The sequence below is a fragment of the Polypterus senegalus genome, chromosome 6 (assembly GCF_016835505.1).
Source record: "Polypterus senegalus isolate Bchr_013 chromosome 6, ASM1683550v1, whole genome shotgun sequence".
Lineage (NCBI taxonomy): Eukaryota > Metazoa > Chordata > Cladistia > Polypteriformes > Polypteridae > Polypterus > Polypterus senegalus.
Genome location: NC_053159.1, coordinates 122,535,591 through 122,563,354, shown reverse-complemented (window position 1 = coordinate 122,563,354; position 27,764 = coordinate 122,535,591). Strand labels below are relative to the sequence as shown.

Genomic DNA, 27,764 nt, shown 5'->3' with positions numbered 1-27,764 from the left:
TTTAATTATTAACAATATAGATTATTTAAATGAAGTTAAAGTTTTACCTGTATAATATAATAAACATATTTTGCTGCATGTCATCTTAAAAATTATGTTGTCATCATATGTAAATACGCGCTTTATAAAGTGGATCAGGTTGTGTAATATTATAACTGTATCGCAAGTTTACAGTAAGGTAGTTGTACTTATAAATACAAACAGTTCTACAAGGAGCTCTTGATGGACTGATTGATTGCATTTATAGTTCATGGGATGAAACTGTTTCTGAAGCGTGAGATCCGAACAGGAAAGGCTCCGAAGCGTTTGTCGTATGAGAGCAGTTCAAATAGGCAGCATGGCTGAGGCAGCGTGTGCTTGATGCTGTATACTGTGTGGAGGATTGCCGGCTTCTTACTCCGGTGTTCACCCCCAGGCCAACAGGAGGAGCTCTCCAGACAGCATGATCGTGCCCCGAGTTGCAGCAGGGCCTCATGGAGTATGTAGTGTTTATACACAGCCCTGCTGGATACCTTGGGGGCCACCGGGAGTCGCTGTAGGGGGGCTCATGGGCTCTTATGTACCCTATAACCCGGGAGTACGCCACGGTCACGTGACAGGAAGGAACGACGTGCTCCCGGGTTGAAGAAAAGGACTGTTTACCCGGAAGGAATAAGGAACTGTGGACTGATTGGGCAGGAACACCTCCGGGTCAGGGTGTATAAAAGGATTGTGGGAAAGCCCTGGGACTAAGCTGAGCTGGGAGGTAGAGGGGCGAAGTGTCTGGGCGAGTAGGAGAGAGTATTATTGTGTTTAGTTAGTTTATGAGTAGTGTGGAGGGTGTTTTGTGCACGTTATCATTTAATAAAGAAGTCTTGGACTTTTATCCGGTGTCTGGAGTAATACCTAAGGGTTGAAGAGGTGGACAAGAGCGTCATCTGCATGCGTCGTAACCGAAAACTCAGTTTTTAAAGACTGCTTACTTCATTGTGTTTTAACCTCAGTTGTAAAGGAATGTTTTAAGGACCCCATGGGATACCCCTCGGTTTTGGCTGCTTTTCTATATATAATCCACCAAGATACCCGACCACAGTAAGAGGTGGGTGTGTACAAAGGGTAGGAACGTAATGAGTGGGAGCGTATGAGTCACACTGCTTACTTCATTGTGCTTTAACCTCAGTTGTAAAGGATTGTTTTTAGGATCCCATGGGAAACCCCTCTGAACAGAACATTCCTCGATTATGTCATTTATTAGTCTCGCACCTTTTTTATATTAACAACAAGTCTTACTTTACTACTACTTTTATTGATTCCTAATTATACAAAGAATTTAACTGATAACTTCATCCTTCATTCAAAATAGGATGCTGTCTTTCTTATGATGCTTTCAAGTTTGTTTTTTCTATACATCTTTCTTTGATTAATCTGGTTTATTATACTGCTATTTGTTTGTCTGTTGATATTTTAACAGTTCTACTTTTGTTACTTTCCATTACTTTTATTCTCAGATGTTAATCATAGTTCTCAATAATATGTACAGTGGATATTTAATGGTGGCTACTTGTTTTTTCTCATCCTTTCCACTGTAAACCAAAGGATCTTTAGTTTTATTTGATATTTTTTCTTTTATACTCATTTTTCTCCTTTTACTTCTTTTTCACATCTGCCCTCATTTTCCTAATGAACAAGGCTGCAATAAAGATTTTGACGGTTTTTCTGTTTAAGTGTTGTTGTATCAGATGGCTATTCACTATTCTCTGATTTACTCTTTTCCCTTGAGTTATTTTCTTTATTAGACTCCTTTAACTCTCCTTTAATTGTCAGCTTTGAAAGTAAATTGTGTTTTAATAACTTTTTTTTTATTCTTACTGTTAATTAATGTTAAAAAATGCTAGTGCAGAGTTTCTGGTCTCCCACAACCTACCGTCGTTCTTGTACTAAATCCAGCTTCTCTGTAACTCTCTGCTTTACTGTCCTGAGGGCGTCTCTGACTCCTGGCCCGGGTGTACATTTAGGTTTTGAAATTGTTTCCCTTCAGTTACTTTATGCAGAGTGACCATCATCTTTATAAAGTTTTCTTAGATAAAAGTTAATTTAAAATTATGGTGACTACTACGTTTCTTCAGCACTATAAATGATATTTGTGTTTTTTTGAGTTGACTAAATGATAATTTGATTAAAAATGTTGCCCTTTAAGCTTCAACCCACTGTGCACACATCAACACTATTAGAATATAATGTAAAATAATCCATCCAAAAAAGAAAATAATCTGTTCATTAAAATGGGAGGAGTGAAGTGGGTGCCACATGGTGATTAGTAAACAGAAAGGTGCAGCTTGTAAAAATAGGGCTTTGGTTTAATTTTGCGCACATGCTATTTGACGTCCAAGTTGAGAATTTGCAGACTGTACCTTTTAGTTACAGATGAATGTTTCAGAAACATTTTGTTACTGTTTACTTATTATTAACTGTTGTTAATGTTATTTTTGTATGATGTACTGTATTGCAATAGAATTAGATTGGCAGATTAATACAGTAAATAGCAGGACACCACAACCTTATTTTTGAAATTTTATTCAAAAGGGGCAAGAAAATTTTTGCTATTGTCTCCTCTTATACTTTTAAACGATTTCCTGTGATTGTATATTTTATTAGGGTTGTGGAGTCTTGGAATCAGCTGTTCTTTGGCAGACACGAAATCACAAAATTGTTACGTGGTTCTAACTCCAGCATTTGAGTCTCAAGAGCTTTGATAAGCAAGACTACAACTACAGCTGTGACATTTGTCAATTTTTAGTGGGTAAATCACATCTATAAACACACACCGATATGCCAACAAGGAATAGCAGACACTACTGAGACAGCACTAACAATTCAAAAAGACTTGGACAAGCTTCAGAACTGGGTATACACTTGGAAAATGCAGTTTAATGTAGAATAGTGCAAAGTGCTGCATGTGGGCAAGAGGAATGTCAATTATGAATACAAGATGGGAAACACTGTCCTAGGGGTTCATGTTGGCACAACATTTTCTTCTTCATAGCACTGTGCAGAAGTGATTATAAAGGCAAATAAAATGTTAGGTTATATAGCTAAAAACCTTTTAATATAAATCTTGGGGTATTATGCTCAAACTACATAACGCACTAGTGTGACTGCATCTGGAGCTCTGTGTGCAGTTCTGGTTACCCCACTACCAGAAAGACATACTGTAGCAGTACATAAATTCCTGGACTTAAGGACATGTCCTACTCTGACAGACTCGGAGAATTGAACCTCTTTAGTCTTGAGTAGAGGAGATTGTATGGAGACCTAAACCAGGTCTTCAGAATTCTCAAAGGCATTGATGGAGTAGGTCCTGCAGGACTCTTTGAACTAAACAGTGGATCATGTGCTTGAGGACATGAGTGGAAATTAAGAGCAAGTGCATTAAGGACTAAAGCCCGGAAGCACTTCTTTATGGAAAGAATTGTAAGAATCTGGGACAAACAACCAAGCCATCTAGTTGAAACAGGAACCTTGACAACTTTTAAGAAGTATCTGGATGAGATATCGGAACAGGTTAGCTATTACCTAAACAAACAAGCTTGATGGACTGAAAGGTCTCCTCCTGTATGTTAAATTTGTTATGTTCTTATGTTCAAATTCATAGCAGCCTGATGGTGAAATGCTCCATAATCACAACTTGTATGTTGAGTGCAGCTTTACCTCACACCTCTAATGCACTTCTTCATTCACTAGTACCATCATTCTCTGCATATACTATAGTTATTAACTACATTATTGTAGAATATTACTGTCTCCTATAAAAGCTATAGTTAGAAACTTAGCAAATAATAAAGCTGGAGTTTGCGTTTAGAGATGGAAACCTTTTTTTTTTTTTTTACAAGTCCACAACCCTGGTTTTTATCACCATTTTCTGTTCTTAAATCCCACTTAATTAATGTCTGTTTTAACTATATTCACAAAAGTATTAGACAGTCTTTAAACCAGTGTGTTTTCACTTGTCACATGTAGTATAGTTTTAACAACCATCTGCAATTTTATATTTCAAGTTTATTGTCATATAGCCCTCTTGATTCCTTTACCTACAAGCGTACTTTATTTGTGCACAACTTTTGTTTGCACTAATCTAATTTAGTAGTATTCAGTGATTAAAGCATTGCATGTCCTTTTGAAGTCACCATTCTTCATTTCATAGTCATCATTTACCATTTTGGACCACCAGGCCAGCTCTGCCGCCTCAACCCAACACAGACAAGTGTGCAACACAAGTTCAAGGCACACATGTGATTTTTATCTTCTTTTTTACCTCGTGGGAAACACCTTCCCCCGTTTCTCACAAGTACAGCAGAATCTCACAAGCACAATGCACCAACACAATACTCTTCCTTCTCTTTCTCTCTTTCTTTCTCCCCCAGTTCTTCTGGTCGAGCTTCGCCTTCCTCCACCTGACTCTGGCTCCTCGAGTAGTGGGTGCTGGCTCCTTTTATACTGCACCCGGAAGTGCTCCAGGTGCTTGATGACCTAGTTTTTGGCAGCACTTTTGGGGGTGGCAGAAGAACTGCTCAAAAGGGCTCAGCAGATCATGCTTCAGAACCCCCTGGCAACGCCAATGGATCCCAACAGGGTTGCACCAAACTCCAACTTCCATGAAACCCTGCGGGAGTCCGAGGCACCGCTGCAACTCAGGGGGGCTGCCATCTAGTTTCCCGGGGGAGGTAACGCTCTGGCCACAATTGCTCCCTTGGTCCTCTCAGTGTGGCAGTGTGGAGGCATCCTGGCCAGGGCCCTTGCTACACGCTACATCATTTATTATTATTATTATTTTAGGAATATTTTAACATCTGACATTGATTTACAGGGTATCTCCTTTTGCTTTGTTTCTGTTTAACAGGCCCACATAAGTATACATTGTATACATTCTGGACTGTTATAGTAAGTTATTTTAAGTCCTTTTTGAAGAGTAATATGCCCCCACTGGTGTCAAATGTCCATGTTTTGAGATGTCTTTAATTCTTTTTTTTTAACTGACTGCTGACAGTGAACTTTTAGGTCTTGCTCACTGTGCATTAATTCTGGGCAGCTTTTGCTGACTCCAAAAATCTTCATTTAGATGCTCCCAAGTCATATTCTTCTGTTAAACGATGGTCAGCCTTCTGTTGAAGATGTGTCTGTTAGCAAAGAGGCTTGTGACTGCTTAGGCTTTCCATCCTTCTGTACTAATGAATATCTACGGCTGCCCTGTACTTTTCAATCATCAACCAACTGTGTTGTCTTTTTTTATTTTTTTTGGATTGAAAATTTTCATCTTGTCTCAGTGCTATTTATTATTTTACTTTTGGATCAGACAATGACATTTGCCAAACAATCAGTAAGAATAATAAATGAGTGAAATTAATGGATGGATGATTAGAGTTTATATATATGGTTGACTGGTATAATGAGACTCAGTCACAAGCATAAAGGTTTGGGGAATATAAATCCAGTATACTTGAAGAAATGCAAAAATAAGAAAAACGTCTTCACAGACATGAGTTCAAAGAGGGACTGAGGTGAGACAAAATGGTGGCGGATTTATATAATGGGAACAGGAAGAGGTGGGCTCTTGATTGAAGAGGAACCGGAAGTGATGTCATCATTAGGCGGGATCTTGGAAGGGTAGAAATGATGTCTTTAGGAGGTAGGTTCTGATGAGGGTCTGGAGAGCGAGAAAAGCAGAAAGTGTTGCTGTACAGTGCCAAATGCATTTATTTTTGAGCCCATAAACTGTCCTCCATGTGCACGTGTGTGATACTGGTTATCCCCATTTCATTCCTTGGAAGGAAACTACATACACCATATTGCCAAGGTGAGGAATAAATTGTCAGTGGCCCAATTTCATGGAGCATTGCTACAGGCCAGCATGGTACCGGAAATATATATACATATATGGCACTCACTTTGCAAAATCATGCCTTAGGGCCCTGGGAATTTTGGATATTGGTGTGGACATCTTTGAGAAGCATAGGCTGAGCTTTTCTCTTATTGTAGCCCTGCTATACACTTTATTGCTGGGGATTCTCTAGGGAATGCAGAGATCCCCTGCAGCTATCAGTTTATTCAGAATGTGTGTTAATAGAATAAAAGTTAATGGAATCTGGGTGCTTTACCTTTTAGAAATTCTGTGTCTTTTCTTTCTTCTGCTTGACTGGTAATCACAAAATTGAACCGGCGTTGAGTTTATAATATAAGCAGCGCTGTTTGTAAATGAATGAATTTCTCAATTTCATAAAGTATTTTCTCCACTCTCTCTTTCTCTGTCTCTCCCTCCCTCCCTCTCTTTCCTCCTGTCTCCGGCGCCGGGGAGTTGCGTGCTTGCCATCTCTGAGAGCCTGCCAGTCACGGTGCACACAGCTCTGATAAAAGAGTTATGTTCAGTGATGACAAGGATTGATTTCCAATTTCCTCCACAATGACTCCATCATTGCTAGCGACTCTGGCAATTTAGCGTAGATTACTGTGCCGGCGTGGGGCTGTACATCAAGATGACAGGCTCCTTCCCACGGTGGGCGTTCACTTTGACAGGAAATTTGAAAGAGACGTTTTCCATGAGCCTCTCTCTCTCTCTTTTTTTTCCCTGTAGGATATTCAACAACAGCGCTTAGCTTTTGCAAAAATACCTGTGTTGCATCAGGATCTAGACACTGCTAGACATCTGAAGTGGATGTCCACAGCATATTAGCTACAAAAATGCTGGCTGTGAGGCTTTTATGTTACTTCTATTTACCAGATTATGAGGCATCTGTTCATTTGTGTATCTGAAAGAAGTGAAGAGGTTCCATTAAAGGCTACCTTTGAACTAAATGTGAACTTTCTTTGCAGTTATGACTTTCTATTTATCTTGCTATCTCTTTGACTTTCTGAAGTTGGGCCTATATAAAGAAACACCCACAAACACAACTGTAAAAAAAATTTATTTTCCACAGCACGTGCAAGTCACTTAATGTTTTTCTTGCCACTGCCCTTCAACTTATCATTATATCAGTTTCATCAGCCATTTTTAGAATTTAGTAATCGGGATGTGAATTGTGCTATAACATTTAAAGAAGGTCACCTCTGACTAATTTGGTGTCAAGGGCTGGGTTTTGATTACAGACAAATCATCACAAAAAACATATAGAGAAGGATATCAAAGCTCGGCCAACTGTCAATTTATGTGCTTTTCATGCAAAAATGTAAAAAAAATGCCAGTTTGAGGCATTTGTTACCAGTGTTGACTGTATGGAGGTACATACTATTAATTTCCTGGGTCAGTAGCATTGACATATAATGCTGTCAGATTAGGACAGAGTTGAGAGAGAGGAGTTTGCAGAAGCTGCCAAAGGAAAACCAAAGTCAGAGGCCAACAATGGGCTAAGAATGTGCAGGTTCTCTATTAGGTGAGGTATTTGTGTTACTTTATTATGCTTAGTATGGACTTTGCAATTTCTACAATATTACTTGCCTTGTCTTTTCTAATGGACAATGGTTCGGTTTTTGCAAAACATTCCTGTAATTTTTTTTTCCAATAGCTGACTTTATGAGGCAAAGGCACTAACATTCCAACTTTCTGTAGACTTACATGCATCGTTGACTAAGTCTCTAATGATTCTTTCACTCAGTTTCTCATGAGCTTATCTTACATAAGGGTTTTGGGATATTTTTATCTTGCAGATATAAATCCAGCATTGCCTGAATCTCTCTGAGTCTCACTTATATTAGTGTCAGCATGTCATGTGACGTTTTACATGATTAACTCTGAAACGTTTGAGTATTTTTTTAACAGATCACCACAAGTTATGCAGTATATTAATAAAGAATGACTAGGCATGTTGCACTGAATTACGTTTATGTTTAGTGGATTGGAAAGAACCAGAAAACTCTTTTTAAAGTGTGAATTTTATAACTTTCATGCACATATTATATGCCTTTGACCAGACAACAAACTGGTACATTCCTGTGATAATCTGCATATGTGAGGTAGCCTGAAGTAAGTAAGAACCTCCGAAATATTTAGGCTTTGCACAGTGCATTTTTTTATTTCACTTTTGTGGCTTAACTTGCTTGTCTTTTTGATTTAATTGACTCTTATGGCTGAGGTGTCCCATGGTGCTGCTTCTTTTCTTTTGTTTAGGCTCTTTCTTTTATGAAAGTCTCCTTCAGTATACTGTAGACATGGTTTTCTGCTCATTACTATTAGATGTGCCAATAAGGAGAAGTAGAGGACTTGTACCATAAGGGTTATACAATGTTCAAACAAAGTAAAGGAAAGCTTGTGGCCTCCCTTTATTAGATAACACGGTATGGATAAAGGTGTTGTGATTTGTCACTAATTAGAACGTTAGAATATTAAGAACAAGAAAAGGCCAATCAGCCTAACACACTCATCATTACTGTTCACTTAATTTCTCCAAAATGACATCAAGTCAGGTTTTTTAGGTCCCTAAGCTATTACTGTTTACCACACAACTTGGTCACTTATTCCATGTGTCTGTGATTCTCTATGTGAAGAAAGACTGTCTAATTTTGGTACATAATCTACCCTTAAATTTCCATTTGTGGCTCTGCGTTCTTGTTGAGGAATTTATTTTCATGTAACAACTGGGATTCACTGTACTAATTCCCTTTATAATTTTAAACGGTTTGATCGTGTCAGCTATAAATCTCTGTTTGCTCAACCTAAAGTTGTTAAACTCTTTCCAACACTGCCCATAGTCCATGCCTTAAATTCCTCTAATCCGTCTGGTCACTCTTCTTTGTATTTTTTCTAGTACTTCTATGTCTCTTTTGTAATATGAAGATTAAAAATTCACACAGTACTCCTGATGAGAAGTCACTCGTTTGTTATACAGCATAAGAATAACCTCACTTGACTCCGATCAGGCTATATAACCTAACATCTCATTAGACCCCATAATCACTTACTTACACGGTCTAGATGGAGATAATGAAGAGTACACTGTGATTCTGTGGTCCTTCTCATTAGGTAGACTTTCAATTCTGAATTATGTCCTGATTATTACAACATACTAGAGCTAGTCAGGCTTCCCCTCATGTTGTTTTTTTAACATATTGTATTAAAAAAACATCATGTCAGTGAAATTCTGTTCTTCACTCTTCATAAAGTTATCCCACTTAATGTCTGGGTAATTGAAATCCTCCCTTAACTATAATAATTTGCCCCTGTGCACTTTTAATATTATTAAAAACATGTATATTAATAGTACTGTCTGCAATGGGGGGTCTATGACATACTCCCAATGTCAGGCCTCTATCTCAAGTGTTTTCTAGTTGAGTCCAAATATCCTCATTAAAATATGGTTGGTTGACTTGATTTCACTTCTCCTGCATGTGTTCTTTAGTATTATTTTCTGTTCAATTACATGTTATTTTATTTTATTTTTATTAAGAGATGATATCTTTTGCCTGTAGTCATGGGTTTCTGATTAAAAGCACATGTGAGAGCCATGAATATGGATGGTTGTGGCACCACATTGCAACAGCACAGGACAGACCTCCTTAATTGTCATTTTTTCAACAATGCTTTTTGATGAGCTGCTCAAAGTAACAACTAAGAGCACTGGCTGATTGATTTTTGTTTTAGGACCTGCCTTGCAGTGGGTGTGTGAGAGTTCTCCACTCAGAAGCCCAGAGCACAAGAGGACAGTCCTCATGATGAACAAAGTGGTCAACAACACTTCAGAAAACATGGTTCAGACCTTCTGCAGAATTTTCGAGGCTAGTTCATTATTTTATTTCGATAATCCAGTTGTGTATTTTATAGTCTTAATGATTTTGTGATGAAACCTGTTTTGCTAAAGAGATTGAAAAGACACATGGATGGTACATATCGTCTAATCACTCCTCTCCCTGCTGAAGTTGCAGTGCTCATATCTATCTATAACATTGCTTGTGGTCTCCATATTTGCAGGCCCTCTGTCCTCCAAGTTTGGAACTGCAGTATGAAGAAATGAAGAAATGCTTCCTGTTCTCATGCATCTGGGCTGTTGGAGGCACTTTAAATAAGCAGTCACAAAGTGTGTTTAATCACTTGTGGAGAGAGCATTTCCGTGAGATTTGCTGCTTTCCTCCTGAAGGAGAGGTGAGCAGCTTATTGTGTATTATATTAGCATTTTATTACCTTGTCAGTAGAAGGAATGGGATTGATTTAGTAGTTGTGGTGAAGCACATTGGCCATGTGCAGGCCAGAAAGAGTCCAGTTGAATGTTAAGGGGGCTAGAATCTACAGTAAGAATTAATTTAACAGACTAATAGAGGAAGCCAAAGGAATGGCCTGCTTTTCTTTTCTTCTCCGATTTTCCACTTTCTCCTCACTCTTTATCTTCTCTATGCTTTCTCGTTACTGATCATTAAAACAACATTTTTTTTATTTGCTTAATTTTCGCTTTCATCTTTTTTGATCAGGTTCTGTCATGACTGCTTTATTGAAAAATAAAAAGGTACAAGAGAGGTGATAAAGCATACTTACTCTAATGAAATCCAGTTGTTGAGTGCAACTTCATATGCTAAAGGATATTTTATCTGTCCAACTACACAGAAGTGTAGATTATCGTACTCACATCTGGTAACTAAACCTGTACAGGGATAAATCCATCACAGGGCACATGTATGCACACCCTTGCACATGCGAACGCTGTGAAAATTTAAAGATGTCTAACAACCTAACCTTCATGTGTTTGGGCTGTGGAAGAAAACTGGAGTATGTAAAGATGCCGCATCACTATGCTTACCCGTAGGTCACAACATGTCTTATGGAGTTAGTGAAGGGCTGCGTCAGTGTCCATCTGCAAAGGAAGAAAAGGTTAAAGGTTATTTCATAACTAAAAAGGAAAGAATGTTAAAGATACAACATTTTGGCTGTGTAGCCTTCAACAGTTGTGCGACTGAAAAGGAAAAAGCAGGTAACATATATAGGAGGGGACTGTGGAAACAAAGCCGGAGCAGACAAAAGGAGAAAAGATGAGAACAGCTTTGGAAAATCTGAAATTAGAGAAGATGAAGGGAGGGATTAAAAAGTTAGTGGGAGGATCAGCAGGATTTTGGTTTCATTATTGAGGTATCTCTCAGAGCAGATGTTATGAGGTCTTGACTGAGAGCCCTTTCCACAATATGAACTGAGTCAGTGAAGACACTCCTTATTCTGAGTGCTTCATTTCAGAAGTCATTTCAGAAGTCAACCCCATCAATGCATAAGTTGTGCAGTGTAAGGAACTGTGAAAGACTTAGAGAGTTTTTAGTATGCCTGGCATATAAGGAGCTGTAGAGAAGGTAACTGGGTGAGAAAGTTGGCTTATAATAGACAGAGATTTTAAGTTTTGGAAAGCTCATAGAAAGACTGATGCCAAAATATGGTAGGGTTGTAGTGGAAATGTTGACTGTAAACCAAAGAGATGGATGAAACAAATAAAATCATAAATTAATTCCTATAGTTGGCATCTGGACCAAAAGGCAGCACCAACACAATCATTGATTTATCTTTTGTACAGTTCTAGTAAAGCATGTTGTATAGTACTTATTTCTGAATTTTCTGATTCTGTAAATTGGCCTACCATCAATAGATGTAGAGGTGTGTTTGTGAACATGCATTAGGATGATATGATAGCTGGTACCGGATTGGCGACTGCCTTGTAACCTGGCAAGATAGGTGAGGCTGTGGCCCTCATTATGGACTGCACAGGATTAAGTGGGTTTAAAAATGGGTGGATTAATAGTAAAATATAGAAACTATGTAGATGAGAGATTATACTTCGGTATATAAAAGTGTAAAAGATTGAAGTGACAACAGTATTTAATAGCTGGTGATAAAGATTTAAAGGTTAGTAGAGATATATTTTACACAGTCCACCGTCTTGATGCTCCTTCCATTTGGTAAGCTTCAAAGAGCTCAGCTGGGTGCTGCGCTTATCAAAGAAAATTCTATTACTGCCAGCGCATATAACATATTGTTTAGCATTAGTGTGTTTATTATTGCACTATTCTCTAAATTGAAGTTGGAGAACAGCAGGTGACTGGAACTCAAGTGAAATCATTTATTTATCATAATTGCCAACATGTTAAATTACTTTCAATATATAAAAATAAGATTTAGCAGCAAAAAGAAATAATTTGTGAGATTACCTGTATTTTAAAATTAATTAAAAAGAGTGAACATTTATTTATTTATTTTCATTGTAGTGTGCTTAAGGGGTCTACTCTTAAGTTGATCTATGTCACCCGAAACCTGTATTGTTCAAATGTGTCTTTCTCTTACAGATATGGGACTATTATTTTGACAGTGAGACTCGTCATTTTGTCCAATGGAGTGATGCTGTTCCCATTTATTCTGCTCCAGCAGGCTTTGGAATATCTCCCCAAGCCTTTGTCCATACAGTTGACCAAGAGGTGGTTGTCATCCATTTATTATTTTCACATTTATTTAGTTTTATGAATACTGTCATCTAATGATATATCAAAGCGCCAACAAGGTGAATGTTGATAGAATCTGAGGTCAATCTAAGATATGTACTGAAATGAAATGAAGCAATGTATGCGTTTTATCTCAGTTTCCATTTAGTCTCAAACTACCCCTAAATTTCTGTCCATAACTTGCACTGCTGCTGTAATTCTGTATAAATTCTTTCTTTATCTTTTTATGATTGGACTCTGATTTCAGAATCTGTATTTAACCAAGTGAACCCTCTACTGTTTTTAGTAGGATTTCCCTTCATCCCCATTTAGTTACCTCATGGAATTATATGGAGAGTTTAATAGCTTTACCATCTCCCTGAGTGGATATCTTTCTTTTAGGTCACGTGAACAGTCTCCAAAAGTTAAGCCCATTAATTCCTGCAGCAACAAAAAGTTCTTATAATCCGTTCTAGGTCTCTGCAGCTAGTGAACTCCTCAGTACGACATGGGGTAAACCTGGAAATGCCAACAGATAGTTCAAGTCCACTTTTAAAGCTGGTGGATGGACTGTATATTCTGTACAGACAGTCAGATATGACATAGTGGGTGATCATCCTTGACCATCTTTATAAGCAAATGGTTTGATTGTGTTTTAAAGACTTAAACATGAGTTCCACATTTACTATGGGAAGAGACGTGTCAAATGGGGACATTAACAGTTCAATTATCTTAATATTTTCTGCAGCAACTTCTCTATCTAACAAGCCTTCTTTCAACTGCTGGCCATCATGTAATGTTGATTGGAGAAGCAGGTTGTGGAAAAACTGCCATCCTCCGAGAACAACTCCAGGCGCTAACCTCAGCAGACATGACTGATGTGCAGCAGTTACAGATCCCCATGAGCAGGTGACCTCTTTTTAGTGGAACTATAAAATATTTACCCAAACGTTTAGTGTCTTTATCTTTATATTGTCATCAGCTTCGGTTACAATTTCCACATTCTAAATTTGGGTGGTTTAGATCCAGGAGGTTGACTTCAAGTCCTGGTCACTGTCTAGGCTGAACTGCCTGCGTCTGTGTGCCTGTTTATCTAAGTAGTTTGGTTTCCTACTAAGTCTTGAAGACTTTTAATAAGATGATTAGTCACACTAAACTGACCAGGGATTGGTGATAGTAGATGTGTTCACACGTGTGCCCTGTGATGATTTGGCATTCTTTTTAGAGCTGGGTTCTGTTTTGTGCATCACACCGCCAGGATTGGCTATGGTTGCCTGCAGCACTGTAATTGGATCAAAAGTCTATTTAGTAATTGGGTGTTTCAAACACATATAGTAGAAATAGGTGGCATTTTAAAATGTAAAAGAGATTTGCTGTTTTCAACTCTGGTAAGGTTTATTGAAATGTTTAAGTAGCTTGGTGATACTGTTAAAGTTTGACAGTTTTTCACAGAATGTGAGACTCTAGGATTATTTGACATGTTGTCAGTCTTTGTAATTGGAATGACTGAAAAGGTCAAAATGGGAATCTGTCCTCCTTGATGAAGTGTTGCTTCAAAGCAGGTACTTGTCATGTTGTTGGTGCCATCTAGCATCATTCATCTAATATTAGAAATTTCCTTTGCAGGATAACCAGTCCTAAAATGCTCTGGGAGAGCTTGTTAAACAAACTAGAATGGCATCATGGGACAGTCTACTCTCCAGCAAAAAATAAGCAGCTGCTCTGTTTAGTTGATGACCTTCATTTGGCTGAGGTAAGTTACTTAAATATTTCATGGCAGAAAAGCCCCATTCATCATTAATGGTTTCTAGGCCCTGGAAAAGAAAAGTTAATGTACTGTAGATAAGGCCTAACGATTGTATGATGTAAAACATACAACAGTAAGAACATAAGAAAGAAGCTTGCTTGAACAGTTAATTCAGCAGAACATTCTGTCAGAAATCCTCATTTACCTGTGTGAAGAGTCACGATTTACATCTTCCTAAGCTTATTTCTGCTGCACTGCTTGATAACTTATTATATGTACTGTATATATGGTTCTCTGTATGAAGAAATAATTTCTTCCATTTGCTCGATGTGTACTTTTAACCGGCTTCTATTTGTGCCCTAGAATTCTATTGGAAAAAACTCAATCAAAGTAATAGGTGGCATCCATTGTATTAATATTAAAACATAACATTCTTCAGTCATATCTGGCTTGCAGGGGATGTACCCATGTATGATCCATCATGCCATCACAGACCTAATTTAGAGTTATCAGTTAAGTTAACCTGCATTTTTTGGGATGTGGGAGGACAATTGGATTATCCAGGGGAAAACCTACATAGACACAAGAAGAAGCTGCAGTCTTCACAAAGGTAGTAATCAGACCAGGGGATCTGAACCTACAACTGCTGCTCTGTGAGGCAGTAGTACAAACTACTGCCTTTCCATACTAATGCCATACTAATTTGTTTCATAATTTTGCACACTTCCTTCAAGTCACATCTTAATGTCCATTTGCTTCATCTGAAAAGACTCAATCTTACCTCCTTGATCAAACTCCACAGTCCTGGAATCATTCTAACCGTTCTTCTCTAGATCCTCTAATGCCATGATGTGACGCCCCTTCGTTATATGCTCAGGGTGAGCAGCCATGGACTGTGCAATACCTCCCCCTGGACGCTAGATACCAAACCCCCAAGGGGTTAGGGCTCCATGGGAATTGGACTTGGGTGCAGCCCTGTTGGGTCCTGCAGGTGGTGCCGGGGGGGCTACAACTGGAACTCCTGAGCCCTTATGAGCAGCATATTCACCACACGCAGTCAATAATCTATACTAATAAAAGGCAAAGCCCTCACTGACTCACTGACTGACTCACTCACTCACTGACTCACATATCACTAATTCTCCAAGTTCCCGTGTAGGTAGAAGGCTGAAATTTGGCAGGCTCATTCCTTACAGCTTACTTACAAAAGTTAAGCAGGTTTCATTTCGAAATTCTACACGTAACGGTCATAACGGTCGATAACGGTCGACAACGTCCGGCATGTTGAACTTTCTTATTTATGGCCCCATCTTCACGAAATTTGGTAGGCGGCTTCCCTGCGCTAACCAAAACCGATGTACGTACTTATTTCGGTGGTATGACGCCATTGTTGGCCGCCATATTGAATTTTCCAACGCCACCAATTTTCAAACTTTCCGTGTAGGTAGAAGGCTGACCCCATCTTCACGAAATTTGGTAGGTGGCTTCCCGGCGCTAGCCAAAACCGATGTACGTACTTATTAAAGGGGCCAGCAGCCACCACTCCGAGAGCCAGAGTTTGGAAAAGGAGGACGAGGTTGCCTGAGAGGAGTGGTGGAGGAACATTAAGAGTGTGCTTTGCTTTTTTGTGGGTGCTTTATTTACACTAGGGACTGTGTTGTGCCTGTGGGGATTACGGGGAAGATGTGCCAAACAGGTGAAGAAAAATAAAAGTTTATTTATTTTAACGTGCCTCTGGTGTGAATCTGTGTCAGGTCAGGCACCCATATAGTGCCTTTTGCTACAGTATATTTACTTATTTTTTATGTTATTTTCAAAAAACAGAACAATTGCATGCTACTCAGTCAAGCATATAATAACATAAAATATGCCACCAATTACTTAGAAACAAATAAAAAAACAAAGCAAAATAGGTACAGAAAGAAAAAAAAGAAAAGCAATGGATAATAAGATTAAAACCCCACCCAGGGCAGCTATTGAACATAAGAATCTCCATTCTGAAGGGAACCTGAGTGGATTACAGGCTACGGACAGAGATTCACAAGTGACGCTTTATTAGTAGTTGAAGATTCACCTTCAAGTAATTATGGTGGTTTTGGAGTGAGACATGGAAATAGACTCCAACCTAGAACTGAACTCAGTGTTATGAGCTGTAAGAATTTACTGCAGCTCTCTCTCATTTGAGGATTCAACAAGGTGTGACTTCTAGATACTGTATAATGATCCAGAAATATATTCTGTTTTGCTGAATATGGCAAACTTTTGGCAAGCTCCAGACTTTTCAGACTTGAACCAAATAATAAACACTAAAGAAATACCTTTATTGAATTTTACCAGAGCATTACAGGCAGTGGTGTGAACTGAAGGGCATGTTCGAAGATGGTGTATTGACTATTTTAAAGTAAATGCAAGAAATGTAAAAAAAAAAAGGGAAGCAAAATGGGAAATAGTTTAAAATAAAAGACAAGAACAAAGATGTCTATTTATAACAGCTTGTTTAATTTACTAGTTAGAAATTGGCAAAATGTCAAGTCATCTATTTAGTCTTTAAAAGGCAAATTATAAGAGGCATTGGAGGAATTATTTGATTGTTATGACCCCCTTAGCATTCTCCACACCCGCCCAACCTCTTTATTGAAGTGTTTCTTTTTTGGATTTCATCAGCAAGCTGGGATATATGCTAACATTTCCATTTAATAAAGTTAAAGGTTAAATACATCCCCTTAGTTGTTTTAATTAGCTCTGTATTGCTTGATTCATTTTCTAATTTGAAAAGATGCCAGTAGACCCAATAGCAATAAAGGTTTCTTTTTCATTACTTTAATATCAATAGAAAAAGAAAAATGTGCAGAGTCTCCCGTTTATTAGGTAGAGAATTCAAATATAACGCATCCATAGGGAAATGATAATTAGAAACATAAAAAACACATAAAGGTCAGTGAGAGAGAGCTTATATGAAGACACCATGGTTTGTGTGCATTCTTTTTTTTAAAATGTAATGAAATCTCTTGTCTAATTGTTTAACCCTTAACAGTATTTAATATATTCAACTCCTTTCTTAGAAGTTTAATGTGATTGCATCCTAGATTTGACATTTTTCTGAAAGCACCCTCTCAGTTTCTACGCACGCCTCATTTTTCTGCTATGCCTTTAGATTAGTCAACAAGGATTTTGTTCCTTATTCTTCTACAATGTTTCATTTTTAATGAACAAGGGATAATAAGAGTATAGTCTCCTAAAATGTCCACATACAGATAAGGCAGTGGTGCCCAAGACGTCAATCACGATCGACCGGTAGATCGCATGGCATTCAAAAAAAAATTTTTAAACGTTAGTCTATCATATACCCTCCCTATGGCATTTGCCACATGATTGACATATAGGGCGGCCAGTATGAGATCTCTTTTCTTCTAACACACTGGTCATCCCGCACGCACGATCAAATGCGCGAGCTACTGCAAAACTCCGGCTATCTAAGTGATCTAGTTAGCCTTCCAAGAAGGGATTTAAAAAAAAATGTTGGTTATGGGCTGGATGTGGAATTGGAGGAGGATTTTTTCTCTCAGAATGTCACAATCGAAGTGCGTTTGTCTGATCTGTCAATCTATCATTGCTATTCCAAAGAAGGAAAATGTGGAAAGGCACTTTCAAACTGTTCATAAAAACTTCGAAACTGACTTCCTTCCAAAAAGTGATCTGAGAAAGAGAAAGGAGAGGGAACTAAAATCGCAGTTAATCGGACAGCCGCCATTTTTCACTCGGCTGAATTCAAAAGCAAAGGAAGACACAACGAAGCATCGTTCCGGGTGAGTCACTCGATCATTAAGCATAAGAAGTCCTTCCAAGAGCTACCTCCTTGACTGCATTATTCAGCTGTACTTATTTATGCGAGTCAGCCTATATACTGTAGCTACTTAGAGGGTTTTGCTTGAAGTTGCCTGTGATGCTCCATGCATGTCATTGTAAACTCTTGAAGGAGATGCATTTTTTCATTTTTAGATAAAACTTCACTTAAGGACATAGATTTTCAGGGCAAGTAAATGCATTGAGAAGTGAAGCAAAATGACACCTTTTATTGGCTAAAGAAACAATCAAGATGACCCACTTAAAGGTTTTTAGATGCTATTTCTTTCCCAGTGTTCATATAAACACAGGGAACTCTAGTTTCTTTATTACAACTTGCCGCCTTGTAAGCTTGCATATTGTAATCTGTTTCAGTAAGCCAACAAAGGGTATCATTTTGCTTCACTTCTCATTGCATTCATAATGGCTAACACAGTACATCACCCTACTACTGCAGGGCACATAAATGTATGTGACAATTGTGAAAAAATACCATTGACTTCAAAAATGCTAAACTTATCCTGCATGATGTAGACAACTCATTATTAAGCTCTTTATGCCTTTTTTCATCATCTGTCATTCCTCCTTTTTCCCCCTTGCCGAATAGGGCACATGTGAATATGATGGTACAGACTAGACTGGAGTAGCCATTTTTTGAATGACATAGCAAATGATCCACTTGTTCATATATGTTTGTGTTTTAGGTAGATGTCCATGGTAGCCAGCCATCCTGCGAGATGATGAGGCAGCTGCTTGACTGTAGGGGTGGTTTTGATCTGACATCCTTTGAATGGAAGTCGATTCGAAATGTGAGCTTCTTGGCTAGTACAAATGCTGATTGCACAACTGCAGTTCCAGGGCTTACACATCGTCTTTTGAGGCATTTTAGCCTTTTTCACTGCCCTTATCCCAGGTAATAATGAATTAAACCCACATGTTTACAGTTAAATGTGCAGCTTTTCATCTTGAAGAATAAAAGGTCTGCCTAAATTTTGGAGAGCAGCCTGAGAACTTATGGATTTCTATCAGATGAATCCTCAACTTTTAATTTCTTTCATCCTCTGAAGGGATGACCTTAAATCAAACTTTAAAGCTCACCTCAAAACCAATATGTCAAATGTAATTCCCTTCCATATGAATAACTAGATTTTATAATGGTTCTTTTTGATGTGGTGCAAAAGATTCTTGTTCCCCATAATTTAATAAATGATAATATATTTCTTTTTTGCAGTTTGGACAACCAGCACTCAATCTTCACCTCACTCTTGAATGGGCACTTCCTGTCTTCTTCTACTCTTAAGGTAAAGATGTAAAGCACTACTTGTGGGTATTACAGGAATTTAAATGTTCTAATGTTCTAATTTAAACCAGATATTTCAGGTAATTTTACACATCCACTCACTCACTGACTTCTTTCAGTGCATCTTTTCTGAATTGGCTCGTGGTGGTAACAGAATGAATTTCCTTATATCCAGCAATTCTTGGTGTAATCCTGGGAATGCCCTGGCAATATTAAGCCAAAACATAGACCCTCCAAATGTGTTCTGGATCTGTCCCTAGGTTTCAGCCTGCTTAGTTATATCCGATGTATATCTGGACCAGGGTGGGTGATTAGATGTTAAATTGTTAGTGCTCTGGCTGAAAAGAAACACTGCTTTGTGTTTTTTCCAAAAGGTTGAGCTCCTCACTTTGTCATGGAGAGTAAGTTAAGATGCTCTGTGCAGTAAAGTAATTTTAGTTTTTTCACCAGTGGTCCAAATCTTGTGAAAGTAGATGGGTGGGAAAATTTGAGAGCTTGTTCGGAAGATATAATTTACCACAGCTGTCAGGTATGTTTTGTCATACCCTTATTATAAACCATTATATTTACATTTTTATGTTTTTAATTTAAACACAAAAACTTATCCCTGATTTAAGTACAAATATAAATTCATGGCACTGGCTACTGCAGAAATAATTAAAGATTCTTCATATCAGTCAAATACTTGGTTGGGAGCATGCGCTGATAGCATGTTGCCACACCCGCCACACGCTGAACCACTTGGCTTGGATGTGTAAGAAATTCACTTGACTTTTATAGTCAAAAAGTTTTTTTTACCACTTTTATTACCTTTTTTTTATAAATGTCATGATATTTACTATTAACATATTAATGGATGGCCATCAAAGGAACTTAGCTATTGATCTTCTGAACATCTAGCTGGAAAAGTTGAAATAATCTATTAGTTATCTGTTAAGTGTATTAATATCTCCTGTTTTATCAGGTGAAATACCATTGAATAGACAGGTAAACAATGGGGGTTTAGTAACAAAGACTGTGGCAATCTTACCTTGAAGAACTGACTTGCAACTGTTGTCTGAGTGTGGCCTATCATGGGTATAATTCAGAACTCTTATGGACAGAGAGCTGATTTTGCATTGTTGAGTTAAAACATGGATGATGAAGATACAGTATGTTTGTGGGCTGACAGAATCATAGTTGACACATATTGTTGACAGAATCTTTGATTAAGTGTTAATATGAAAAAACTGTCAACTTTGTGTTGTAATATTTGAGTGCTGTTATAAGAATTTACTTTGCATTGCTATTGTTAATTGGTATTATGTACAAGGTTTAGTGTGTCGAATAGCATGGCTGTTTTTAACATTTTTGTGTCATTGCCATTGCTCACTCAGTAAGGACACAGATCAAAGCCTTGTCAATCATTTGTGAGGCTTACTAATTTTGTACAAAGGGAGATTGCTTCAATTTCAAAGGCCCCAGGTGAAAAGTAATATGGATCGAGATCTAAACACGGATATTCATTTCTGTGGTTGATTTAATATTATGGGTAGAAAGCTTCAAGTCCTATAGATGAAGATCTGATGCATGAATATGTAGTCCATCATTAATTAATCCAAATACAGTAGAACCTCGGTTCACGACCATAATTCGTTCCAAAACTCTGGTCGTAAACCGATTTGGTCATGAACCGAAGCAATTTCCCCCATAGGATTGTATGTAAATACAATTAATCCGTTCCAGACCATACGAACTGTACGTAAATATATATTATTTTTAAGTTTTTAGGCACAAATATAGTTAATTAAACCATAGAATGCACAGCGTAATAGTAAACTAAATGTAAAAACATCGAATAACACTGAGAAAACCTTGAACAACAGAGAAAACTAACACTGCAATAGTTCGCGCTATAGCACTACCAACCGCTGGCTAAAAGCACTTTTTAAATGAGTTTTAAGCACAGGGAAAAAAATGAACATTTGAAAAAATCTGTAATTTAATAAACCACCAAGAAAAATAACATTGCAACAATGCACGCTACAAACAGATTGCCGGAAACAGAAGTGAAAACAAAATCAAGCCCAGTTCTTTCTTCAACTGCCTTCCTACCTTAATACGTCCAGCTCTCTCTCGCGCTGCCTGTGTGTCTGCATCTCGCTGCCTCTGTGTGTGTGTGTGCGCGTCTCTCTCGCACTGCCTGTGTGTGTGTGTGTGTGTCGCGCTCTCTCGCTCTCTCTCTTGCTCGCTGCACAGAAAATGCACGGGGAGAGACTGAACATGTACAAACCGAAAGGGAAGCTGGCTTGTTCGTATACCGAGTGTGTGGTTGTGAACCGAGGCAAAAGTTTGGCAAACTTTTTGGTCGTAAACCGAGTTGTACGTGTACGGAGACGTTCGTGAACCGAGGTTCCACTGTACATTCTGTTGTTTTTGGATAAACTTCAGAGTATTTTTTTGTAGAATTTTCTGTATTCACTGTGCTCAGATCATTGGTATTTCTGAAGCCGTGACCTATGAATTCTCAAGAAATCCCCTTATGTTGCCAATTTTGGACAGAACGTGTCTGTTAGCTCAAAGATGAACCTGGTCACTACTTTTAACATATTCAAGTATAGCTGTAACCTTTTCATACAAAACAATGACTTAATTGGTACACAACACTTAAGTAATGGCTAGCCATTTGCAGAGATGTGCATTGTGAACAATTGAAAATATAGCATTATTCTTATATGCCCATTTGAACCATACTATGGCTAATAAACTGATAAGGGGCCATACACTAAATATAATAGCTGCCAGATTATCTGTGTGGTTAACCCTATTCTGATGTTGGACAGATTGTTAATTAATAGATTTTGTGGTCACACTATTGCTATTGTGTCAAAGACATATTACATTTGGGTGAGTGATGCTGTGTTGGTATATTTACTATTACAAATGATGTTCAGCTATTGCTTTAGAAGTTATTTCCTCAACCACGTTTGGAATGATGTGGTCAAGAAATTTGAATGCCTGTATTGCATGATGGAGCAGAGTTTTTCCTGTTGTGTAGTATTGTTGTACTACTGTCCGTATAGTCTAGCAATCCCTGAAGGAACTTTCACATCGAAGCTTATGAGCATATTTAGTAGATATGGTGAACTTAATGTAAAGGAAATGTAAATAATATAATAATGTCCTTCTAGACAGAAGAAAAGAAAAAAGTAGAGAATGAGAACAGTATTAAGGCAGACTATAAAGTGACCTGTTAACTCAGAACAGAAGTGTTTTCTCTTTTAACCACAGCATTACATGCTGTATATCTTCTCTTTACATTTAATTTAAATTTACCGAAGTTCAGCGGCCACAACTGAACACTCGTCGACATTTTATTTAATACTGTATGTTAGGGTGTACTTGTTTATGAAATTCAAAAGCTGATTTCCTGGGATCTTGTACAGGTTTGCAGTCAGTCAAGTATTTTTAGAGTTAGATGAGATGCTTGAGTTTCTGTCGCTCATCTTTAGAGAGCTGTTGACCAGCTGGTTCATGAATGTACACTGAAATTTACTGAAACTTTGCTGCTTTTGATTTCCTTTCATTGCTTTGTACAACTGTGCCCAGAAGTGTAAAGGTAGCAAATGGATCACCTTTGGAGGCATGTATTGAGTCACTTTACCTCTGGGAAGAGAAACAAGGTAAGGAAGTCTGCTTAGTTCTCTGATGGACATAAAAGCGCTAATAATAAGAGCTGCGCTCCAGCATTTGATACAATTGAGTTTTGATTCCAGAAGGGTGGATAACTGAAGGATTTATGGGATATTGCCACAGCTGTGCTTGCTGATGTGAAACATGGAATGCAAATCTGTTGCATACTAAAGAAGCCCCCACAGTTTATTTCTAGCTTGTTTCTAAAAATGAAGCAAGAAGAATGGTAGAATATGGCTACATTGTCAAGTGAGGGAATAGTATATCAAGGGAACTTGTTTAAACATTCTGTGTCCATTTGTAATGAGTCTAAAAACCATTATGTTATAGATGCCAGTGGGAAAACAGTATCTTCCATCATTTGCAGTAATCATAAACTGATTAAGTGAACTACTGTTTATGCAAGTCTGAAGTATACATCTTCAGAAGAACAAGGTAGCTGTTAGCACATTTTATTCGTCTCTCCAGCCATTTGCAAACTCATTTATTCCAGTTCAGACTTCGCAGGTGCCCAAAAGAAAAATCGGAAACCAATCCCGGAGATGCTTATGCAGGTCACGTTCATATGATCCACCAACAATTTCCTGCTCAATAACCAGCTAACCCAACATGCATGTCTTTAGTATATCGAGGGATCTTGGGTACCAATGAAAATCTGTGATGGAGAAGACACATACATCACAAAGGCAATTAATTCACAACCAAGCTACTGGAGCTAAAAAAAAAACGTGTTAACCACTGCTCCAGCCAGGCTTCTGTAGCCCAGTGGTTCTCAACCTGTGGGGCGAGCCCCCCAGGGGGGCGTGAAGTAACAAAAAAAGGGGCGTGAAGATGTGATAAAAAGAAAACAAGAATCAAAAATATGAAAAAAAAAACATCTGTTTAAACCAAAACAAATTAACTTAAACTACATTCTGATACTAGAACAATAAATAAAGAGTTAGGTAAATGTCGATAAAAGTTAAGTAGGTATAATAAAATATGCATCTACATTTTAAAAAAATGTTAGTGGGGGCGCGATTAAAACTGTTATGAAAACTCGGGTCGCAAAAACTTAAAGTTTGAGAAACGCTGCTGTAGCCTAACAGTCTCCAACCCACTTAATTAATTCAGACTGATGGGAGGCCAGAGGCTATCTGGCAACATGGGGCTTGAGGGCAGGACGACTGATGCACATAGCCATCACTCACTCAGTGCCAGTCTGGAATTGCTAATCAATATCACCTGAGAATTTTGGGGAATGTTGGAAGACAGCTATGATACTTGTAGGAAAACCCACATAAACACTGGGTGGAATTACAAGCTCCAGACAGGCAGTAACCAGGCATGGGATTCAAAACCAGAGTGCCACATGAACTCCTTTATGGGTAGCGCAATAAAATTGCAGCCATACTGGCAGTGTCAACTTGTGGCTTATACAAATAAGCAAAGAGTAACTCTATGAATGCTGTCAAAGTTTTCTTGTCTTTTGTTTCTTATAGATAGATAGATAAATAGATAGATAGATACTTTATTATGCATATTCTCCCTGATCATTGTAACAAATATTGCCTAATAAAATATCCTGACTAAATGTAAATATTTTCTGAATATTTTAGAAATAAATAAGGAGGCCTGGCCACCATTGATGCATTCACTGATGGAAGTGTGGATATTTTTTTATTATTACTGAGGATTTTTGGTGCACCTCAGTGCCGTTTAATGTGTTGTGCCCTGTTTTAATGTGACTTTCTATTTTTCTCTTTGTCTATTAAATTTATTAAGACAGGTTAGTATTTTATGCAGTCTTAAACTACACAGCCTTGGGTAGACTGGCAAGTTTTGGTTTTCTATTTTTATTGTATATTTATTAAGTTTAAATACAAAATCGCACTGGAGCTGGCTGTCATCCTTCTTATTCAGATTTTATTGTAATAAATATTGTTGTCAAAAAGTGAGAATGTGCTCACATTCTAAAATATTGTACATATGGTACTCATTAAGCAGAGCTAAATTATCGTCTTTGGAAATGTATGTGTCCACTGTGAATTTCATTGTGATATTTGCACTTTATACTACCATCTTGGGGTAGTAATTTTCAGCAAAGTAAGATATCATCAAGATATGCAGGTCTCAATGTGGGAACATTAAGATTTTTTTTCTCGCAAAATATTAACACCACTGTACAGTATATTAGAAGGTATGGTTAAAATTTTGACTAAAGTTAACATTGTGGCAGATGGCTGGGACACTTGTCCGGCCCAAACGCCTGGAGTATGGAAGGACCGGGAGAGAGGCATTAGCTTCTCCGGGACACAAGAGGGCAGCCCCCCTGGATTGCATTAAGGGCCACGGGAATGGAGCTTGCAAGCTCAACCCTGTTGGGGCTTGTGGCCACCACCAGGGGGCGTTCAGATCATTCTGGATCAATGGACTGCAGCACTTCCGCCACGCTAGGAAGTGCTGCCGAAAGAGGAACCGAATGCACCTGGAGTGCTTCTGGCTGCCCATGAAGCACTTCCGCCTCACTCCATTCAGGGAGCCGGAGTTGGGTGGCAGAGGACAGAGCTTGCGAGAGAGGAGTGGAGGTGGCAGAAGAAGCAAAAGAGAAAGGAATGTAAAAGACTGAGTAATTGTGGCTGATTGGTGCATTGTGCAGTGTTTTTGGGATATTTGTCTCAGTACCTGTTTGTGTCTGGGCTGAACCTTCACAACATGTAAAGCACTTGCATATTTGAACATGAACTGAAACTAAGCAGCTTCACCAGTGAGTATTTTATACTCCAGAGGGTGAGTGTAGGGTCACAAGTAAGATTTCCAAATTCTGAAAGAAGGTTTTATCACTTTTATTCCAGGACAGCAGTCTGCCAAGCCTACTTTCAGCCATCACGCTGGCAACAATTGAAACACAGGAACGTCTAAGGACAATGTTTTTGGAAACTTCAGAAAGGTGTCATTACATTTTCACACTCAGGGATTTAGTGAAAGTCTTCAGGTAAGTGTGCTTGGAGTGGGTTCATAGCTGATGCCACCTATATTAACCATAATGATAAAGTCACCAAAACTATCAGCTAACAAACATCAGAGAAAAGCAAAATCACTTGTGCTTCTAACAAAACCTTAAAGCCTCTCTAGGTCTCTCTACCTAAATATGCTGAATTTTTTTTTGTCAGTGTTACCCATCAAAAACTTATGTTGCCCTCCCACCTAGAGCTGTGTCAGCATCTCAGTATCTGACAGTAATGGCAACTGCCTATTTTTTTTTTTAATAAAACTTAAAAATAATCAAAATATCCATATTGCATATGGACAAATTGCTTGTATTATTTGTTGTTAGACTATGTGTCATCTAATTCTCCTTCTCTTGACTGGGCCTTGTAAGCCTTTGTTAGTGGTGGCTTTATGTACCCAAACAATCAAACCATTCCTCAGGGGACCTAAAGTCAGGATTCCCTGAAAGGTCTGTAGCCATCTTAGTAATTCTTACTTGGACAGCAAGTGCTGTTATTAAAATGACACACCCTTTGGTATTTTTGGACTAGCGTTTTTCCTCTTAGCTGGACCACAAAAACCACCCACTCTGGTACTTTTGCATTCTCGTTTTCCCAGAGAGCCTTTCTTATCTTCAATGTGCAAGTTAACTGTTTACAAAATATAAATTCTTTTCACATGCTACAAGCAGGTGAAGTGTTTCGCTCAGAACTACAAAGTGAGTCAGAGTTGGTGATTGAACTGAAATAAGAAGCATAATAAATTTGACCATTCAGTCCATCAAGGTTGTTTGTTTAGCTAATGTCTGAGAGTCCTGTGATTTAGAGGGTTCTGGCCAATACATGCCACTTCAGGGTACTATTTCTCTTTTACTGGGGAACTCAGTAAGAACCCTAATGGCAGGGCTCTCTGGCGTTTGGAAAACAGATGCAGAAAGATCAGTTAATATTTATTTTGTATAGTTCCTTTCACAGTCTGCACCATCCCAAGGCTCAAGTCAATGTAAAGAAAAATACAATAGAAAGCAACATAAGTTTCATTACAGTTTAAAAGCAAGGTCATTTATAGGAACATTTTGAAATATGAGGTATAGACTGCAGGTGACTTGGCATCAAATTAAAATGAAAGATGATGAAGTGAATGCACCTAAGAGGTGACAGCACAGCACAGAGAAGTAAACATCAATTCAATTGCAAAGAGTCAATTTTAGGAGAGTAGAACTCAGGATGCAGTGTAGTTTGTGATTCACATGTTTAGTCAAAAAGATATTACTTTAAAGTTTTAGTCTATAGCTTTGTCATGGATATTTTTAGATTTACATTTATTTGCAAAGCAGACGCTTTTATCCAAAGTGACTTACAGAAGAGGTAAACATAATCAAGAAACATTACGCTAAGGCCTGTTTGTTCAGCAAGTGTAGTAGGACAGGTAACAAAAGTTGAATGCCACAAGTGAAAAGATGTAAAAACTAATAAATTTACAATCATAGATTAACAACTGATAAAGCAATTAAACTTAATGTAACAACAAATTAACCAGCGATTTTTCTTCTCTGTGTGTATGTCTCCCCATATTATCCGCTACTGGTGTATTGACAGACCATTCATGTTGAAACTGGATGAAGTTTATGACTTTGATCTTCTTTGTCATACTCAAAAAAGAAACCGTAATTCTCTTCCACTACTAGGATTGCTAGTAAAATCTATGAATAAGATAACATAGGGCCAGTGTGTCATGAAGTTGGGGTTCCTAAGCAGGGTCTCAAAAAATTCCACTCCAGAGGGAAAAATCATCAAACTCCAGCTAGTAACAAAAAGGGCAAACACA

At 38.1% G+C, this 27,764-nt stretch overlaps 2 protein-coding genes across 2 annotated transcripts in view; both read left to right on the top strand.

The window, feature by feature from the left end:
- The window catches only part of LOC120530659 (dynein beta chain, ciliary-like), an 86,228-nt gene extending 73,217 nt beyond the window's left edge, over window positions 1-13,011 (top strand). The window contains exons 16-19 of the mRNA XM_039755083.1: window positions 9,605-9,738; window positions 9,932-10,102; window positions 12,274-12,402; window positions 12,853-13,011. Coding sequence (XP_039611017.1) covers window positions 9,605-9,738; window positions 9,932-10,102; window positions 12,274-12,402; window positions 12,853-13,011 — 593 coding nt within the window. The remainder of the gene's footprint in view (window positions 1-9,604; window positions 9,739-9,931; window positions 10,103-12,273; window positions 12,403-12,852) is intronic.
- LOC120531521 (dynein beta chain, ciliary-like) overlaps window positions 10,019-27,764 on the top strand; it is a 285,809-nt gene continuing 268,063 nt past the window's right edge. The window contains exons 1-7 of the mRNA XM_039756997.1: window positions 10,019-10,102; window positions 12,274-12,402; window positions 13,154-13,314; window positions 14,032-14,158; window positions 18,700-18,908; window positions 19,227-19,296; window positions 25,802-25,941. Of these exons, the coding sequence (XP_039612931.1) occupies window positions 13,202-13,314; window positions 14,032-14,158; window positions 18,700-18,908; window positions 19,227-19,296; window positions 25,802-25,941 (659 nt within the window). The 5' untranslated portion in view covers window positions 10,019-10,102; window positions 12,274-12,402; window positions 13,154-13,201. The remainder of the gene's footprint in view (window positions 10,103-12,273; window positions 12,403-13,153; window positions 13,315-14,031; window positions 14,159-18,699; window positions 18,909-19,226; window positions 19,297-25,801; window positions 25,942-27,764) is intronic.